The 13,942-nt window shown below is 55.1% G+C and overlaps 1 protein-coding gene across 1 annotated transcript; it reads right to left on the bottom strand.

Annotated features, from left to right (window-relative positions):
• Nucleotides 1–704: 704 nt before the first annotated feature.
• On the bottom strand, nucleotides 705–4,930 carry MSX1 (msh homeobox 1). Its single transcript, XM_017539156.1, has 2 exons — nucleotides 4,231–4,930; nucleotides 705–1,925 (listed from the first exon to the last, which is right to left on the bottom strand). Exons 1-2 carry the CDS (start codon nucleotides 4,697–4,699, stop codon nucleotides 1,483–1,485), a joined length of 912 nt encoding a protein of 303 aa, XP_017394645.1. The 5' UTR covers nucleotides 4,700–4,930; the 3' UTR covers nucleotides 705–1,482.
• Nucleotides 4,931–13,942: the final 9,012 nt, after the last annotated feature.

Raw genomic sequence — 13,942 nt, forward strand, 5'->3', positions numbered from 1 at the left:
ACTTGGCGCACGTGCAAATATACTCTCCTAGAAGACTGATCTTAACCCCCTGTGTAAAAGAAAAACCGAGTTTGTGAGCTTTTGAAAACAGGGCTCCTGTAGAGGACTTTCCAGGCCAGAGTGCAAGGTGGTCCTGGATTTTCTGTAAAGTTTGTTATGTTGTGTTGTGCTTTTAGCGGCCAGAATAGGGGGTGAGAAGGCATTTATAGTCTGGCAGCTCAAAATTAGTTCCACAAACCGCGTCTACACTGGGGGTAATTTAGAGAGGCAAAGCAATCGCTTCCATCCCCCACCTGGCCTCCCGTGGGAAAAACAGATTTGCAGAGGTGGGAATCGTCTGGATTAGCTGTCTACAGTCATCAAACCATTTGGGCGATTTGCTTTGTTTTCACAGACAGGCTAAAAGGAGAGAAAGAAAGCAAGAGTTGGTTATGAGTTGCCCTAGCCAGTGTCGATTTCAGCTTAAAGTGAATTGGAAAATTGAGCCTAATTATCCTAGGTAATTGCTTCAATTCTGCACTTGACTTTGCTAATGCAGGTCTGTCCTGTGTGTTGAAAAAGACATCCCCCTCTGTCCCTGCATACCGTGTTGTCACCTTTCAAAGTTGCTGGCATAAAACTACCATCAAACCGAAAAGCAACTGTACACATAAAGACATGGCAAGAAGCAAAATTAACATAAAAGACCAAATCAGTAAAGATAATTTTTGTAGCTTAAAATTAATTTATTTAACAAATATAGCTATAATATAAATGATAATAAAATTTCAAATATACAGTATATTACATAGTACACACAATCCCTTCCAAAGGGATGTTTGAGAGCCACACAAATGTACTGTTAAATAGAAAGAGATTTTTTTTTTTTTAAATTTTATAACTGTGTTTCTGGTATTGGTAAGAGAGCGGTCCCTTCAACCTACCTTTGCAATCATCTGTATATTCCCTGCCCCCCAGAGCAAATGTTTTGTTGTTGAACTTCTCTTAAGTTTTTCAGTGGAAGAAGCTAGTATTCATCTCCCTGGCTTGCTCCTTTTTTTTTTTTTTTTTTTTTTTTTTTTTTTTTTTTTGGAGATTGTTCTCATTTCCAAAATCATCAGACACCAATTTCTCAGCGCTTTTCCTGCTTGGTGTCAGGACAGGGAACAGCTATGCTGGAGGTTTGGCCTCTAGTTCTCTTCAACCACCAATTCTGCTGGGGACCTTGGATAAATTTCTTAACCTCTCTGCCCTCAGTTCCCCCACCCTTAACTCAAGAGTGTAGGTCTAAATTCTAGAAGAGTGCTAAGGGACCCTTCTAGCCACTTTTTGGCAGGGATCAGACTTCAGAGAGTGAACTCTGGGAGCAAAGAGGTGAAACTGGAGCAGTGTGGGGGTTAAAGGGAAGGCGCCAGGCGGTGCCAAGCAGGAGAGCACGTCCGGAGTACAGCACCAGGGCTGGAGGAATCGGCTGGCCTCACAGGTGGGCGATCGTGGGACCCTCTATGTCAGGTGGTACATGCTGTAGCCCACATGGGCCGTGTAGAGTCCCACGGGCGCCACGGGCAGCGCGGCGCGCTGGAAGGGGCCAGAGGCACCGTAGAGTGAGGCACCCGCTGCAGCAGCTACAGCTGCAGGGCCGCCGAGAGGGAAGGAGAGGCCAAAGGCAGCCGGTGGCAGCATGGGCTTGGCAGCCATCTTCAGCTTCTCCAGCTCTGCCTCTTGTAGTCTCTTTGCCTTGGCACGGCGGTTCTGGAACCATATCTTCACCTGCGTCTCGGTGAGGCTGAGCGAGCTGGAGAACTCCGCACGCTCGGCGATGGACAGGTACTGCTTCTGGCGGAACTTGCGCTCCAGCGCCAGCAGCTGCGCGGTGGTAAAGGGCGTCCTTGGCTTACGGTTCGTCTTGTGTTTGCGCAGGGTGCAGGCTGGGGGGCTCAGCCGCCCTGGGGCCGAGAGAGAAAAAAAAGCAAGGGATTAAGAGAGAGGTGCAGGTGGATAATCAGCCCAGGAAATAGTCATAATGGCCAAACAATAGCAAATGTGGATTGTCACAGAGTGCCTCTGTGCCCGGCACTGTGCAAGGCACTTGAAAGATACTTTCTCCAATTCCCACTGCAACCCCACAGGGAAGACGTTCCTGTCTACTTTTTGCAAATGGAGAAACGAAGATTCCAGGAGAAAAATACCCATGTTGAAGGCCCGATGTCCACATGTAAGGCCCAAACAGCTGGGAAGAGGTGGAAGTGCCTTTGTAAAGCTGCCCTGTGACTTTGGAAGGCCTTCACGGCGGGCCTCCTCCCACCGCCACGCAGAGGAAAGGTGGATTCTAACACAGGTGACGAAACATGCCGAAAGAGGCCCTGCACCTTGCCCAAGGCCACATTTAGTTTCACGCGTTGGCCGAACATTTATCAGTACCCACGGAATGCTTCAGTGCGGGCATAGGCCATTCTGTGGCATAGAATCCAGATCAAATTCTATACTTTCCCCTGGAACGCTGGGCTCCTATGTGATTCTAGGGGTAGTTCCCGCAGACCAGAGGTGGAGCAGCGCAGGCGGGTGGGCTGTGGACACCTCTTCTAGAAATAGAAAGTGTCACCGGGAGCCGAGAACCTGGGGCTGCTTTATTCTAAAGGGCTTTTTCTTTTGATTGTTTCACTTTTCTGTTGGATTGCGTTCACTCCTGGCACCAGGGCCCTCTGGCCCCACTCAAACATCTGTGTGTGTGTGTGTGTGTGTGTGTGTGTGTGTGTTGGTGGGGGCAGGGGTTGAGATCGCCTCTCCCCTCGACCTGTGGCAAGTCAGCAGACACCAACATGCCCAGCTGTCTTTTTCTTTTGCCTTCAAAATAAGCCTCAAGGATGGGCAAAAAAATAAACCTCAAGGGTGGGCAAAAAAATAAATCTCAAGGGTGGGCAATGAGGAAGCACCAGAGCGCAGGACCGGTGCAGGTCAGGGATGGGGTCCGCTGGCACTGTCCCCGGATTAAACGTGGAACAAATTATTCCCAAGACAGCCGGGATCACTTTGACTTTGGGGTATTGGGGCCCAAAGCCCTAAGCGTTGGAAAGGACACTTTGCCTATGCAGCAGTTTTCCTGGCAGAAAGTGAATTCAAACTGAGGATGTTACACCACGCGGGTTTTGCTTAAGTATGCATTTTTTCACACTTCTTTAAAAATCAGCAACAACCAACAATGAAAACCCGATCCTTTGGACTCTCAGATCACCAGGATGTGAGTCAAACGAAATCTCGTGTTAACACCCCGCTTCTTCCCCGCCTGAGGCCACCGGGAGTCCGGGAAGCGCTTGGCCCCCAACTCGCTTTCCGCCAGGCCGCCCGAGGGGCGGGCGCCGAGAGAAACGTCACTCCCTTCTGTGGCGACAACCCAGCGCAGGGCCACCTTCTCCGGCCATTAGGCTCTAGGAGGGACTGGCCTTTCAAAGACTTTTAATCCCCAGATAAAAATCATTCCTCAGCAACACGCCATTGAATTCTGACTGCTATTATGCCGAGCAAAATAATCGGAGGAAACGAGGAAAACTTGGGAATTTCCCGTGCTCCTGAAATATCTCCGAGCGTGTTCTCTGAGTAGAGCAGCCAGGGGCCCGTGAGGCACTGGAATCACAGCCCGAACGCATCGTGGGCACCTGGAGTCCGCTTTAATGACAGGATTAGCGAGGGCGCCTTCCCCTAACTGACTTGGTGTCCCGCCCCCTCCACTGAAACCTGAAGGTCCCCACCCCTGAATCATCCATCTACACAAAGCACTAACTATCTGCCTTAAACTTGAAGGGCGGGGGGAGGTGGAATTCTATTGGAGCTTCGGAACCTCTAGGCAAAGAGGTACTTGCAAGGAATGAGGGGCTAGGGGACACCAGGTCCTACTGCCAGAAAGTGAAACTCCGCGTGCAGGGAAGATGTCCGCACCACACACATTCATCCGCTGGGGTGACGGCGAGGAAACGGAGTTTGGGATCAGATGAGGGATCATGGACTCTGGGGTCGTTTGGTGGGGACAGGAGGACAGGGTGTCCAGACATTGGTGTCCTGTCCGTTAACTCCCACCCGCTGCGTCTCTGGCCAAGTCGAGGAGGTCTGGAACCTTCTTCCTGGGTGGGAGTGAAGGGAAGCGCAAAACCCGGCCTTGCAGCCCACGGCTCCCTATCACCGGCTCCAGGTACGCAGACGCCGCAGGCCCGAACACCGCCCGGCCCCTCCCTCGGCGCCTGGGTTTTGGCTACTCACTGGCCGGCGGCGGGGAGAATCGGGGGCTCTGCATCCACGGGGTCCTCTCGGGCTTCTCGGGGCTCTCAGCTTTGACTAGCGCATCTTCTGGCAGCTTAAGGAGTCCTCCCACCGAGAAATGGCCGAGCGGCCGCGGTGAAGAGGGCGCGTCCGGGGCGCCCAGCGACCCGGGCGGGACGCCCAGGGGCTGAGCCAAGCCACCCGCCGCCTGCGCGCTCTCGGAGGCCGCTAGGGAGCTCTCCTTGGCCCCCGGCTTCCTGTGGTCGGCCATGAGCGCCTCCACGCTGAAGGGCAGGAGCGAAGGGGACACTTTGGGCTTGGCCCCCTCCTCGTCTGCGCCCATGGCGGCCGCGGTGGCCGCGGCGGCGCTGGGGGCCTGGCCCGAGCCTCCCCCCGCCGGCTTGCCGAAGGCGGAGTCCTCCACTTTGACACCGAGTGGCAAAGAAGTCATGTCAGCAGCCGGGGCCATGCAGAGCCGGGCCCCCCTCCTGCCGCAGCACTGGCCAGCCGCCGGGCATGGGCTTCGGGCTGGCTGGGAGCGCGGCCGGCCTCTAGGAAAGCCCGGGGCCCTGGCTGGGCGGACCCTCCCGCGCGCCTCCCGCCCCTCCCCGGCAGGCCCGCTCCGGCGCGCTGGGCCTGGCTCCCGATCACCGCCGCCGCGCAGGCCGAGCTCCCGGGAGCACTAGCCCGCTCCGGGTCCGGCAGCCGCCAGCCAGGGAACTTGCTAATAAGGCGAGGCCAGAGAGGCGGCGGCCAATCAGCGCGCGAGGGGGCGGGCCCGGAGCGATCCATTGGGCAGTGCTCCTAGGGACTCACCCGGAGGCGCGCTGGGCCTGGGGGCGCGCAGGGCAGGCCCGGCCGGCGGAGGGCAGAGGCTGGGAGGGGGTGCCAGGCAAACTTTCCTTGGCGCTGAGGCGCAAGCGGCCCCTCTCTGCGGGGATCCCCCGGGTCTCTATCCTTCTGTTTTCCCGGGGGATTTTCCCTTGTTCTCGCTCCTTCTCTTCTGCCCTCCTCTCCTCCCCTCCTCAGCCCTCTTTTCCACTCCTCTTTTTTCCGTCCTATCCTTGTTTGTCTCCCTTACTGCTTCTTTACCTTACTCTTTAGTCTGTGGCTGGATTTCTCTGTCCCGCCCCTCTGCTATCTGACCCCCCACCTTCCTCTACCACAGTAATTTGAGCTGAGGTCATTTTTTACGTATTCCTTTTATATTTTAAAAAACATGCATGGCTATTTATCCTAGGAGAAAGACATACTATTAATTGCTTTCTTGCAAAAATAAATAAATAAATAAATAAATAAATAACCATTTTCTTCTTGTGCTGAAATCTTCTAAACTTTACCTGGAGGTAAAACTGGGCCTTTGTCTCTAACTCAGAGCTGGAATAAAGTTTGCGGGAAGAAGCCAGCTTCCTGTGGTGCTAAGGATGTGAGAATACATAAGATTATCGAGAAGCTGGAGTCGGTTTTCAGACGCGACGTGTATTTCCGCCCCACCTACCTCCACCCCACAACACCTATATCGGCCGGCCAGGAAAAGGAGCTGCCGGATCCTTTTGATATAGAACTTACTGAAAAAAAACCAACAGAAACGTCAACAAAACACCCATCTGGCCTTAACGTGACCTCAAACAACGCGTCTGCGGGAACAATGACACATCCCTGTCTTTGGGGCGCTGATCCTGGAGGGGAGAGGCACATTTGGGAAAGGGGGACAGGAAAAGAAGACAGTTCTTGGCGGTGGACGGTCGTGCGGAACTTGAGAGCTTTTATTTTGCCAATTTCGGAGAAAACGTGATTTAGTTTGCTGTTAATTAAAAAAAAAAAAAAAAAAAAAAGGAAAAATGAGGCCGGGTCAGGGGAGTTGCAAGATCTATGCGAAGCAGGGTCGGGGCTTGGCCGGTTTCTGCGCCTGTCGCTTTATGGCCTTTCCTCCCGCGGCCCAGGCCAGCGGCTCTCAGGGAGTGAGCGGAGGTGATTGGCGGCTCACCGGGCTCTGCCATTGATGACGGCGGGGTTCTAATCTCCAGGAAACACAAGGGGCTGCCGTGGCCATTTAGGGGTAATTATCCCAGCGCGGAGGGACAGCGAATTCCCTCGACTTTTAACTGGGCGCAATAAAAGCTGTAGATTAGGGGCGTCCAGATTAGGGAAAATGAATTAGATCGGGAACTTTATTACCCGGACGGCGTCTGGCGGCAGGGGTCAGGCTGCGGACCCTGGAGCTATTGGCAGCCTCCCATGTGTCCACAGCCCCCCGAGACAGGTTCGGTCCTGGGGGAGTTCGGAAATACCTGCATCTGTGAATTTTACACGCATCGCCAGATTTCTAACGGACCCAAGACTGCAGCTCAGTCACTGGGCAGTGTTTGGAGCTGTACTTCCCTCCGGGCCGGCTGGAGGCGCGGTGCACCCGGGCCCCGGAGGTTTGTCCGAGAGGGTACAAGAATAGAAGAGCTAAAGACCCAATTTTAAAGCTCAGCGAGCTGAGGCTGAACAAGGCTGTAGGGCAAATACCTTGCTGGCAGCCCAGCCAGGACTGCGAACGTCTATTGCTCCCTTTCTAATCAAACCCTCTCCAGAACAACCCCCTCCGCGCCCAGCCAGAATCTCACTTTGCGGCCAGGTTAAAGCGGGAGAGGAAACAGAGGCCCATCTGCTTTTGGGACCAACATTTAAAAAGCGAGCAGTGTGCGTTTTCGAGTCTGCGTTTTTCCGCCCTCCCCTTCCCTCTCCAAATGTTTTGCTCCCAGATCTCTTCAAGAATCTGATACAGCTAAGAACTTTTTCCCTAGAAAAATGCACAGCTACAAAAACACAGTACAAGCCACGGTGCAGACAACTTCAGGGGCTCTGAACCCACTTGGAGTTCTCCAGTTAAAAAACCCCTGCTTTAGGGCTGAGCGGGGCTCGAACCCATAGAGTGGAGCCGCAGGGTGCAGCGGGGACTAGTGTGGAACTTGCGGCGGTTGCAGTTGAGCGGCGGTCGCAGTGGAGGAGCGCAGAAAAGGCCTGGACTCGGCCGGGGGGCCGGGCGGCCTAAGAAGGGCCGCATCGCTAATTGCGGGGATAAACAATCTGTCACGATTCCTCAGCGCGCCTAATAGGCAGACTAGGATGTTGTTTTAAGGCGCCAGCGGCGGCCGGATCAAAGGCTACAGCCGGCTCATGGGCCCTTGAAGTCGCGCCCCTGCCTCCAGGGAGCAAATCGCCTGGGCCCGCAGCCCCGGCCCCGCAGCCCGCCCCTCGGCTCCCCGAGCCGGGTCTGAACGCCACCGTGTCTTGTTTAGGTTCGGCCTGGGTTCGTGTCTGCTGTCGCCCCGCTCGGCAGGTTACCGCGTGCAAACGTTGCTAGGCGAGGAGAGTGCATCTGCAGAGAAGGGAGTTCAGACCCGATTCCGTCTCAGAAGAGCGCGGCTCTCTCCCACTGATCTGCTCCTGGATCGTGAGGGAAAGGTGCCAGCGGTCTCAAGAAAAAGGAGTCAGAAAAAAGAAATAAAATGTCTGTCTGTTTCTCAAGGCGTTGTTTGTTCCCGCGGGCGGAAAGGCACGAGTTTGGGAGCAGTGCGATGGAGCATTCCCAGTTATTTTTTGTCTGGGCCTTTACCGATTTCCCGGCCCAGGGATTCAGCGAGCTGGCAGGCCCGGGATCTGAGCCTGTTATCTCGCCGCCAGCTCTAACCTCAAGGCGTTTGTACCCCCGGCATTTCTCCGCGCTGCCGCTGCAGCCGAAAAAGCCTGGCTGTAATTCATGCCTGGCAAGGGCAGGGCTGGCCCGCAGCAGATAAAGCTCCGGGACTGGCGCTCTGCTTCCAACCTCTAGACTTCCCTCCCCTCCCCCCTCGCTTCAGCTCCCCTCATTTTCAGGCATCCTAAAGCACTCCCCGCCCCCCTATGTAGAGCGCCTCTGCATTTCGGATCTTGAAGACGGATTATCCTTCTTCTACTTTCTGGGCAACTAAACTGATAGTGGGTTTAGGTGTTTTGTTTTGTTCTGTTTTTTTCCCTAAAATTTTGCGGGGGTTGGGGTTATGGAAGCAGGGGTGGTGGTGTTGCTAGGTGTCCACCACCCCAGTGCAAAGATTAATTTTTAGAAGGACCCCATTTTAAAGACGGTTATCACTACCTGGGTCTTGCTGCACTGGTTGGAAGACCTGGCTTCTCATTTCGGCGTTTGTTGTCGCCTCCGTCGAGTTTTTGTTCATGCCCCCTCCCCCTCTTTCCACTGCATTTTGTGGCCTCGACCCAGGAATCCCGCGTGCGTTTTTAAAAATGTGCAGCTCAGTGGGATCCCCCGGCAATTAGCGAGCCCCAAACAGTCCTCTTTAATAGAATGAATGTGCTATGAAAACCGATTACCCGGAACGATTTATTTTGGTGGGAATTCACCAATCGCCAGGAGGGCGGCGGAGGGGGAGAAAGAGGAGGTATTTTGTCCCGGGGTGGGAGTGGGGGTTGACGGGCAGACAGAAAGCACCGAAAAGGCGTCTCCCAATCTGCGGAGGGGGCCTCCCGACCCCGCCATCTCCACTCTTTTGGCTTCTGTCGCCTAGAAGTGAGGGGCTGGGAGTCAGGTTCAGCAAACTGTCTGGAGTAGCTAACTTCGGGAGGACTTTACAGCTTTCCAGACAAAAACTCGGAGCCCCGAGAACTCCAGGGAGTCTTCAGCTACTGGCTGAAGATTCATAGGGCAGACCCGGAGAAAAACAGCGTTCCCCTTTCAGGAGACCTGGGCAGAACTTGGGCTTTTCAGGAGTTTTGGGTGTCTCCTTTTCAACGCGAAGTCAAAATATAAACTATTTGTGAAAATGTTTCCTTCTTCTTGCTAATTCCTCCTCAAAGTGGGTGCAACTTTTGCGATGGTACAGTCCTCGTGGGGTGGATTTCACCCGGCGCCAGGGCGAAATTGTCAAGCCCCACTCCAGGCTTCTGCCTCCATTCCGCCCTTCCCCCACTTTCTGCTCTCCCTTCTAGCCCAGACCGGGGCTTCCTTGTGTCTTTAAATTTGGAAGGGGGGTGAGCAGGGCCAGGATCAGCAGAAGAAGAGAGCCCCAACCTCTCCCCACCCCTTCAAATGGCCCAAATTAATGTGATCGCTACGTGAGGGTGCACTTGGGAAGATGAAAGCAGGGGCCGGCCGGCTCTCCTAGAGCTCTATAATTATAGATAATATATCCCATTTCAAAGCAATTAGACCAATCAGGCGTAACGAACCACTTTGCTGCCGACGAATAACAAAGGCGCACGGTTATTTAAGCCCGGAGATGTCAGGCAGACCCCGAGGCTCCAGGGTCGACAAAACGTCTTCCAGCCCAGCTCTACCCACCCCCGGTGGAGGAAGGCTCGCCCTTCTCCCCTCCAGCTCTGCCCTGCGCAGCCCGCCGTGGGCCCCCTCTCAGTTCCGGCAGAGGGCTGGAGGGAATGAGAGGGAGAGAACTGACATATTGAGTTGGGTGTCAGACCCCTCGTCAGAGGTTTCACAAACGTTATCTGTTTTAATCCTCTCTACTCTGTACTCTGGGAGGTAGGTATTATTGTCCGCTTTTTTTTTTCTTCCGGATGAAAGAACAGAATCAGAGAGGTTAAGTGTCTTGCTCAGGGTCACACAGCTAGTTAGTAGTGGCACTGGGATCTGTTCGCAGGTGGGTCTGAACGCCTGGAATCCACTCCCTTCACTCCTGGGTGCAGCCTCTCTCGGGGAGCTTCCAAGGGACGAAATGCACTAAAATCTAGAGAGTAGGGGCGATGGTTTACACCTGTAATCCCAGTATTCTGAGAGTCGGGAAGATCGCTTAAACACCGGAGTTCAATACCAGCCTGGGAAAGATGGAGGGACTTCGCCTGTACCATTTTTTTTTTTTTTTAAGCCAAGAGTGGTGGCGTGTGCCAGTGGTCCCGGCTACTTGGGAGCCTGAATCGGGAGGATCTCTTGAGTCTGGAAGGTCAAGGCCGCACAGTGAGCGGAAGCGAGACCCTCTCGAAAGAAAGAAAGAAAGAAGGAAGGAAAGAGGAAGAAAGAAAAAAGAAAGAAAGAAAGAAAGAATGAATGAAAGAAGAAAGAAAGAAAGAAAGAAAGAAAGAAAGAAAGAAAGAAAGAAAAAAGGGAGGAAGGAAGGAAGGAAGAGAAAGAGAGAAAGAGAGAGAAAGAAATTGAGAAAGAAAAAACATAGAATCTTCTCACTGTTTTTGTGGAACCGCCCCCCCGCCCCCCGCCCCAATCCACGAAATGGGTCTTCCGTCCGATACTCAGTACTTTTCTCTTATGCTCCTGCCCCTCCTGCCCACCACCTTCTTTGAGAGTCCTGAACACTGTCGAATTTTTCCATGAATTTAGGAAATGTCGAGGATCTCAGGTCTCTCTGAGAAGAAAACAGACCCAAGACTTCCAGCCAGTTGACCAGCTGAGGGCGGAGGGCGCATTTTTCTAAGCCTCTGTTTGTCGTCTTTGAAATGGGCGAGGACGGGCAGGAGCACTGATCTAGAGGCTCCAGAAGGCAGGGAAGCCCCCGCCCAGGAGGCGCAGAGCCACGGAGGGTTGGGGAGGGTTCTTGTGTGGACACCGAGACGAAGAGAAGTGAAGACCTCCTGGCGCCTCTGAGAGATCCAGATATTGAGTGAAACTGAAGACAAGCTGGGGATGCCGAGAAAGGCCAGAGCTGAGGCTGGAAAAGAGGGGCGTCCAGGGAGAGAGTTTTCCCCCCGAAAAGCCGTCCCGCGGGGGCAGCTGTAGGAACGGTGCGGGGCTCAGGAGCCGCCTCTCTGCGACGAGGCGGCCCGTAGACAGCCGGATGGGTGGGGGGAGTCTCATATTTTTCTAGGACTCAGGTTGGTCCCTGGCTTTCGGCGACATTCCTTGCCTGTATCCTTCTGTCTGCCTGCCTGCCTGCCTCTGAGTCTCTGCGCCTAACGGGGTCTCTCCTTCGAGTGCCTCTCTCGGTCTCTGTGGGCAGGTCTCGCAGCCTCTGTCTCTTTGGCTCTCTGCACTGTCTCTTCAGGCGCGTGGCTCGGTCCCTTTTCCCCTCCCTATCTCTCAGTGGCTTTCTCTGGAAATATCTCTTGCCTCCCCCGCCCCTCCGCCCAAGTTTAAGACTGAGTCACTGCTGTCAAGTCACTGAGAAGCTGCTGAGACTCCAGCACGTTCTTCCTGGAGGCAGTCTGCGATTTCTGGAGCTGCTGGCGCACCTTCGCGAGAAGCAATAAAGCGCCGGCTCGGCCCAGGCGGGGGAGGGAACTCCTGCCCGTGGCTTCCCCTCGCCTCCCGTTCCAGGTCTGGCCCGCGCGCTGCGCAATCCACTACCTTTCCCCGGGCCGCACTGAGGTCCCAGGAGCAGTGGCCCAGGCCGCAGCAGGCTGGGCTGAGCTAGGAGCCAGCAAAGAGTGATTCATACCGACTGTCCCAGAACACGAGGTTGGGAACTGAAGGGTGGGAGCGGGGCAATGCAGAGGATGCCAAGGAGCGGGAAAGGGTCACCGGGAACCCACCAGGGAGCCCATCTGGGAGCCGCTGGAAGCATCAGACAGCGTCTGCTTTCTGGAGGGACAGCTGGCTCAACGCAGGTCACCCAGGGCTGTACCCTAGCCCGTTCTCTTTTGGCCACTGGCTCCCTGTCTTAAGGGCTGAAAGAGTCACAGCCTCGGCCACCTGGAGTCTCCGCCCTCCTGCGCTTACCGCCCAGACCTCAGCCAGCCCAGGACAGGCAGCAGCAGGCCTATGCCCTGTATCCTTGGGCCTGGCTTTCCTGCCCTTGAGCGAGATGAAGGGGTGTTCACCCTACCGGAGGGCCTTTCTGGGTGGAGAACAGAGGTTCAGAGGAGACAGCGGCTGGGAAGCCTCCCGCATGCAGTAAGTGCTCAGTCAGTGCTCACTGAGTATGAAGAGAGGAAGGGAGAGTCCGTGGAGTTTGCCTTTCAGTCAAAAAACCAATAGTGAATTCACTGGGGAAAGTTGGGGAGCTGGAGAACCAATGGCCCAGGGTTCCTGAGACTTCGGTGGGACCTGGACCAGTCTCTTCCCTCCCTTGCCTCTTTCCCCCAGCCACGGCCTCTTGCGCACCACAGCCCCCACCCAAACCTGGGTTTGCCATGGAGAATAGGGCAGTCCCTCCCCATCCTGCGGCGAGGTGGGGGTGCCATGTGACCCTTTTTTGTCCTTGCACTTTTCTGAGCCAGGGACAGCTCACCAGTCACTGACTGGGCTGAGACCAAGCTGAGGGACTGGGGAGGGGAGGGATGCAATGCTCACGCTCAGTCCTCTGCAGGCCTTCCTTTAGGCCCAGGTACAAAACAAAACGAAACAAAACAGAAACCAAAGACCACCGGGGCGGCAAGAAACTAGGCATTTGGAGCAGCACCCATCCTCCATAGAAAGGGACACTGAGGCCCAAACAGGAGTCATTTTCCCAGTTTCTCTGAGCCAGAAACTGGCAGAACTGACACTAACGGCAGGTTTCCCAACCCCCAACTCAGTGCTCATCCTTCCCCGTCCCCAGAAAGGTCAAGATACCTGGGGCATCCCCCGGCCTCTCTAAGCAGAAGCCACCTGTGCCATGTGGCCTGTGCCTTCGCGACCTATCAGAGGGCTATGCCGATTCGTGAGGACTGGGGTGCAAAAGGCTGTAAGTGTGGGGCACCCTGAAGCACTCTGGCCCGGTAGGTTCGGAGAGCATCTCTTCTGCTCCCTGCTGTGGGCGGAGGGTGTGGGCCCGGGTTCAGTTCTTGGAGCTTGGGGGGCCTGGAGAAACCCCGCTTTGACTACATGCCCCTCCGTGCTGGGTGCTTCACATGCACCACCACAGTTAATTCTCCCGACAGTCCCGAGGTGAGCAGCCCACTTTCCAGATGAGAAAGCGGACACTGCGGGAGTTGAAGCGGGGAGGTCCTGGCCGCGCAGCTGTGCGTGGGGAAGGAACATTAGGACTGGAACCTGTGGGCGCGTTTCCCGTACACCACGCGCTGGAGGGGGCTCTGGTTGTAAGCCTCCCAGCCTCTGAATGAGGTGGGTTGGCCCTGGGGGTTGCAAACGACGCAGGCTTTGGTTTTCCCCCCACCGCGAAGGTCGGGGAAGTTCGGACTTTCTTGGTCCCCCAGGTCTAGAGCGCTCGCAGGTCCCCTGGGCACGCGAAAGGGGCAGGACCGCGATACCCTGCGAAGCCCCGCCCCGCCCCACTGGGCTCCGCGGGAGGGGGTGGGGGTCCCAGCCTCCACCTCCGACCTGGGCAAGTGACTCAGTTGCTGAGTCCATGTAACGGACCTGCTGACTCCATTCTGTCTTGCTCCCTGAAGCTGTGTGAGGAGGATCCGAGTCCGAGGAGGCTGGAAAATCGGAAGCCGAATACCAGCATGGGAAAGACTAGTTCTGGTTAACATAGCATGTATTAAACAATTACTCTTGCCAAGCATTGTTCTGAGTCCTCAGCATGTCTTAAGGCACTTCATCTTCACATCAGCTCTATTTTTATCTCTGGGTTATACAGGAGAAATTGGAGTTAAATAGTTTACACGAGCATAAAACAAGACGTCTCCCGGTGCTCGGGATTTTCAGTGCGCCCCACTGCAGGGATGAGTCCCACTTCGGAGACTCTCTGCTGTGGACTTCCTGATGAGGAAAGGCAGGGAAGGCTGCTTCCTGCTGCCCCAGTGCCGATCCCCCCTGCGTGGCCATGGGGTGGCTCCCCAGAGCAAGCCCGTGTGGGTACCTGAGACCAGTAGGAAGCCT

Source organism: Cebus imitator, unplaced genomic scaffold (assembly GCF_001604975.1).
Source record: "Cebus imitator isolate Cc_AM_T3 unplaced genomic scaffold, Cebus_imitator-1.0 Scaffold117, whole genome shotgun sequence".
NCBI classification, from domain to species: domain Eukaryota; kingdom Metazoa; phylum Chordata; class Mammalia; order Primates; family Cebidae; genus Cebus; species Cebus imitator.

What these genes read in the sequence shown, in the direction of transcription:
- MSX1 (XM_017539156.1), bottom strand. Translation starts at nt 4,699, where the DNA reads ATGGCCCCGGCTGCTGACATGACTTCTTTGCCACTCGGTGTCAAAGTG. An exon ending in ATTCTCCCCGCCGCCGGCCA is followed by an intron (nt 1,926 to 4,230) that starts GTGAGTAGCCAA and finishes TCTCGGCCCCAG; the next exon opens with GGCGGCTGAGCCCCCCAGCC.